Source organism: Athene cunicularia, assembly GCF_003259725.1.
Source record: "Athene cunicularia isolate RWA chromosome 6 unlocalized genomic scaffold, athCun1 chr6_part1, whole genome shotgun sequence".
Taxonomy (NCBI): domain Eukaryota; kingdom Metazoa; phylum Chordata; class Aves; order Strigiformes; family Strigidae; genus Athene; species Athene cunicularia.
In genome coordinates this window covers 11,940,411-11,946,159 of record NW_020799105.1, presented here as the reverse complement: position 1 = coordinate 11,946,159, position 5,749 = coordinate 11,940,411, and the positions used below count along the sequence as shown (strand labels likewise).

Sequence of the window (5,749 nt, the reverse complement as noted above, 5' to 3'; positions counted from 1 at the left end):
GGGGGTGAAGACGGCGGGGGCTGGCGGAGGCCCGTGGCCGGGCCAGGCTCGCCTGCAGCCCCCCGGCTTCCTCCAACTCTGGAGCCCCCACTGGCTTCAGCAGGAACCCGCCGCGATAGTCTGCAACGAGAGGGGCTCAGGGATCCCCCAGTGACTCCACAGCCCCACTTTCTGTGACCTCTGCCACCCAGGGATCTCCCTGGGGCCACAGAGCCCCACATCTTGTAACCCTGCCACACAGGGCCCCCCCAGGGCCCCCCAACCCCACTCCCTAGGACTCCACAGCACCCTGGGACCCCTGCCACCCAGGGATCCCTCAGGACCCCACAACCCCACTCCCTGGGACCCCTGCCACACAAGGATCCCCCAGGACCCCACAGCCCCCTGGGACCCCTGCCTCCCAGGGATCCCATGAGACCCCACAGCTCAACTCCCTGGGACTCCTGCCACCCAGGCATCCCTTGGGGACCCCAAAGCCCTGGGACCTCTGCTACCTAGGGACCCTCTCAGCATCAAGGGTCCCAGATCTTCCTCTTCCAGAGACATTCTGACCCCCCAGCTCCCCCAGGCACCCCAGCTCTCTCCATGGACTCCAGGTCCTCCTTCCCAAGACCCCCTGGCACCCAGAACCCACAGTTCCTGCTACTCCAGGACTTCCCAGCACCCAGGGACACCAGATGCCCTCTCCCCTGGGACCTCCTGCACCCAGGCATCCCCACTCCCTTTCTCCATCCCCAAATTGCCCCTGTACCCCCTCCACCCTGCACCACCACCCCCCATCCCAACAGGGCAGCTAGGCAGACCCCATAGGGTGACACTCACCAGGCACTGGTGTGATGAGGTGTCTCTTGGGGGGGACATCGTGGTGGGCAGGGCGGAGGGCAGGTGAACGCACTGCAGTCAGGGAGAGCCATCAGTCACCCCCTCAACTGTATCCACCCCTGCCTGTTACCTGCCTCCAGCCAAGGTCCCTGTGGGGCCAGGCTCTACCTGAGCGGCTCTTCAGGGCATCAAAGGCTTCCAGCTCGAGAGGCATCACCATGCTGTCGAACCGGCCCAGGTCTGTCGGGGCCACCACGCTCCTGCCGGGGCAAAGAGGGGGACAGGTTGTGGCAGCTTCTGAGATGGAGCATGATCAGGGCTGAAGAGCATATGTGAGGTTTGGGCTCCATCTCACCCAGCTGGTGGTATCAGGGTGCCCTGGGGTACCTGCCAGCACCACCCACCTCACATCCCGCAGCAGCAGGACCTTCTCAGGCCGGTCCAGGATGGCCAGAAGTGGCCGCACCAAATCCTCCACGCTGCCCTCATGCAGGTACTGCAGGCGCAAGAGGGGCGTCAGCAGATGGGTGCCCCCCTGTGCTCAAGTTTACCTCCCAGAGCTTAATGTGGGCACGTAGCACTGATCGCAGTGCTCCCCGGCGTGCAGGAGCTGCCCGAGGATGAGCCCAGGGTGCCGGCACTGCCCTGTCTGCACCATGCCTGCACTCTGCCCGCGGCACCGTACCCGGGAGCAGTGGCGGAGCACAGCCGTCACCTCGTCGGGGCTGAGGAGACGTGCAGCAGTGTCCTGGATGTGCGGGAGCCGGGCCTCGGGGTCACTGCCGTTGGGCTGCAGAGTAGTGATGCCCGTGGGGCCAAGGATGCTGGCACGCCGGCTTTTCTCTGTGGGGCACAGCAAAGGAAAGGTGGCCAGCGCAGGGCAGGAACCACCCTGGGCACCCCACAAACCACCCACCCTGCCCCAAAAGCTCGCTCCATGCCAGAGTTGGACACATGCAGTGCAGGACCAGACGCATGCAGAGCCTGCCCCACAGCACCTCCCCGGGCACACAGGCACCCCCGTTACCCCTCTTCAGGCTCCGGATGACAAACTTCTGCACAGCACCTACTGCAAGGGAGATGGAGAAGGGTGAGCGCTTGGGGAGGGGGGGGCAGTGGCATTGCTGCCCATTGCCAAAATTGCGTGCCTGGGGACCACCTCCCTGTGCCCTCCTCCATGCCAGGGATGCCACAACAGAACTGTGGTGCCCATAGAAGGGGGGGGACCAGTCCCAGGTTGGGTCCCTCTCTGCCCTGTCCCCCAGCCCAATACCTCTGTCCCCGTCAGAGCGCCCTGGGGACTTGGCGCGTGCCCGGCGGTCGGAGGTGGGGGGCTCCTGGCTGGAGGGGGCCCAGCTCTGGCTGGTGGCACGGCCCCCCTTGAAGAAGAGGTTGACGAGGGTCTTGGAGCGGTGCAGCCCTGGGGGGGCCCCCTGTGCCCCTTGTCCCTCTGGCTTTTCCTTCTTCCGCTTCTCCTCTGGGACAGAGGGGGGGCGATGTGTGTGTACAGTGGAGAGATCAGGGGATGCCACCCCAAATGATTTTGGGGGGTGTTGAAGGGGCTACTGGGGTGCACTGACTGGAAGAGAGTCCTGCTGTGGTGTGCAGTTGGGTCTCCAGGGTCCGTGGGGCTGGGCTTTAGGGTACCCAGCAAACCCCAGAACAGGGTTGGGGCAACACAGGGCTATAGGATGCCCACAGCTGGCGGCCAGGGGTCCATACGGGCTGGGGGCTATAGAGTGCCAGGGTCGGGGCCAGGGACTTGGCTATAGGATGCCAAAGAGCAGGGGCCAGGTATCTGTGTGGGTCAGGGGCTGAATTGTGGGACTCCCAGGGCTGGGGGTGCAGGGTTGGAGGGGGACACCAGCCAGGGGTGAGTCCCACATGTGGGGCCGTGCCCTGGTGCCTACCGGCAACGGTGAGGTCACTCTGGGAGCGTGTGATGGGCTGCCGGGGCCGGCTCAGCGCCAGCAGCAGCGCCGTCTTGGGTGAGTGGGTGAAGGTCCGGCGTGGGTGGGTGCCGGGGGGCTCACGGGTGCCCTGGCCCCGGATGGCCGTGTCCCGCAGCAGCTCGGGGGGCCGCACTGTGCGCCGTGTCTCTGGCAGCCCCTCGACGGCTGGCTCGGTCTGCATGGCCCGCTCAGCACGCTCCCGCATCCAGCCTCGCCGTGGCCCATCCTCCGTGGAGATGGCCACGTCCACGGTGCGAGCCGGGGGCCCCGGGGTGGCTGTCGCCAGCCCATTCACTGCTCCCGGTGCTGGCCCCGAGGAGTAGGAGGAGATGGAGGAGCTGGTCTCCGAGGCCTGAGACAGCTGCTGCAGCTGCCCGTTGGTCACTGCAAAAGCACAGCAGGGACACAGGGTGACACACTGTGGGACCAGGTGGAGCTCCACATCCCCCCTAAGGACAGGGGACATGCGGGGACTCATAGGGCCATAGGGACTGCAGGGCTGAACACTTGGGGAGCTCTGTGTCCCCTTCAAGGGATGTGTGGGGTCCCACAGGCTTGTGGGGACTAGTGGGCTGTGGCCATTGCATTAGGAATCTTGATGTCCCCTCCAAGGATGGGGACATGTAGAACCTTGCAGGATCACGGGGACAGGGCTGCTGGCCATGGCACAGGGCTCTTCATGTCTCCCCCAGGGATGGGGGACAAGTGGGACACTGCAAGCCCATGACGATGCTAACCGTGGCACAGGGAGCTTCACACCCCCTCCAAGGCCATGACACCCCATGGCATGTGGACCTTCTCCCTCCCCACGGCAGCCAAACGCCGCTTGCATGGGGGTCCAAGCCCCGCTGCACCCCAGCCCCGTGTCCCTGCCTGGACCCGCGCGGCACTGCCCTTACAGCGACTGAGCCAGCAGTACTCGGCCACCAACTCCTTGTAGGCAGGGAACCGGCCCGTCTCCTAGGCACAGGGGGAGAGGATGAGGGGGTCAGCGCACACCGGCCGCCCTGAGCGAACCCGATCCGGTGCCAGCCATGAATAATGCATCCACCCCCCTCCCACCTGCCTGAAACCCAACCAGCCAGCAGCTGCATCAGCCCCACAGGTGCCAGATGGAGCTGGGGCAGCGCCAGCACAGGGACACGCTGACCCCCCACCCCAGCTGGGGGTCCCACAGGGCCGTGTACAGGTACCTTGATGGTTAGCATGATGTGGGTCTGCCCCTTGAGCACCTCCACTGCCTTGCTATGGCTTATGTCTTCAAACTTGACTCCATTGGCTGCAAGGACTTGGTCTCCCACTCGTATGCCATTCTGCTCTGCCAGCCCCCCGGGGTCCACCCTAGAGCAGCAGTGGGGAGCAGGATGGGGCCGAGCACTCGCTAGAGCCCTGCTCCTGCCCCACACCTCTGCCCAGGTGGCCCTGTTCCCCAGCACCCACAGTGGTGATGCCCACAGTCTTATGAGGGTGAGGAGCTCAGGCAGGGAGGGGAGGCTGATCCCCAGCCTGGGCACAGCAGGTATCGGGGTGCCACATCCCCCTCGTGCCTCTTGGGGTGGCCGTACTTGGAGACGTAGATGCCGAGGCCGAACTCCCTGCCGCCGCGGATGTTGAAGCCCAGGCAGTAGTCGTCGGAGGTGGTGTAGAGATGGACGATGCGCCGCAGCCCATCCTCGGAGCCGCTTTCCGACGGCGTCGAGCCGCTTTTCTCCACCACCAGGCGCCTGTTCACCACGTCCACCCTGGAGCATGGGCACAGTGCTGGGGTGAGCTCGAGGGTCCAGCTCTCATCCTCCAACTGAATGGGGCCATTAGTGTCACCCAGAGGAGGAGAGTGATGGGGGTGAGGGATGTTGAGGATGGGGGTTGCACCCACCCTCCCTGGTGGAGCAACCAGACCTGCCTATCCCATCCTGTGTCCCACCCTGGGCTCTCCCCACCTTTGTCAGAGACCTCCAATGCCCCCCTCCCTGTCCGCCAACCTCCCTCAACAAGGCTCCCCACCATGTTCTCCATGGGGTTGGGCTCTGGGGTGGTGGCATGGGAGGTGCCCTGCTCACCACGCCGTCTTCTCCTTGGAGAACTTGATGCCTGGCACACGGCCCATCCGCCGCACCACCATGCGGAGGCGGTTGTTGCCAGTGAGGACCTTGACAGCGCTGCTCATGGTGATGTTCTCCAGGCTCACGCTGTTCACCTCTGTGATCTTGTCACCAACACACAGCCCGGCCTGCTCTGCAAGGGGCACACGGCTCAGCTGGGCACCTGACCTAGCACCGATGACCTTGCTTGGCATCCTCTCCCTAAATGTGTCCCCAGCCTGATCCAAACCCCATGGGAAGAGAGATGGGGATGCCTGGCAATCATACCAAGGCTGTGGCAGGCATGGGGGGCTTGTCACCTTGCTGTGGCTTGGAGATGGAGCTCAGAGCCATCAACATGGGGCTGCCCACTCCTGTTCCCTGCCCTTCTCTGTGAGAAGCCTGCAAACCCCACGGCCAGAGGTGGCAGGGAGCAATGGCAGCTTGCCCACCATGAAGGGTGGCATCATTGCTGCAGCACCATGTCACCAGGAGCTCCCCGAGAGGGTCTTGCTGGCACATGCCTGTTCCCACCAGTGTCTCTCGCCCTGTTCCACTTACCAGCAGCACTGCCCTCCTCCACTTTGCTGACAAAGATGCCCAGCCCATGCTCGGAGCCGCCACGGACGCTGAAGCCCAGCTTGCCATCCACACTCTTCTCCACCGTGATGGCGTTGATGATGTCGCTCTCGTTGCTGCTGGCTGTGGGGACAGGGGACAGGACATGTCACCCAGGCTGGGTGTGAGCAACCCCTGGGGGTGTCTCTCTTGCTGGAGGGGGGATGTCCCCAGTCCCAGGACAACTCTCCCGTCCCCAGACCCAGAGAACCCAGGGGTCCGGGCCTCCTGGCCATGCAGGTGGGCAGAGGGTTTGGGGGGACACCCCATGCACCT

At 64.6% G+C, this 5,749-nt stretch overlaps 1 protein-coding gene across 1 annotated transcript; it reads right to left on the bottom strand.

Annotated features, from left to right (window-relative positions):
- Positions 1–793: 793 nt before the first annotated feature.
- Positions 794–5,570, bottom strand: PDZD7 (PDZ domain containing 7; the record flags this gene model as incomplete). The annotated part of the gene is made up of 12 exons (XM_026851508.1): positions 794–894; positions 991–1,082; positions 1,227–1,318; positions 1,508–1,665; positions 1,850–1,891; positions 2,096–2,299; positions 2,733–3,158; positions 3,674–3,734; positions 3,968–4,115; positions 4,340–4,516; positions 4,835–5,009; positions 5,417–5,570. Coding segments are annotated over 12 exons (1,830 nt in total), but the record flags the coding sequence as incomplete, so codon positions are not given.
- Between the last annotated feature and the right edge of the window lie 179 nt (positions 5,571–5,749).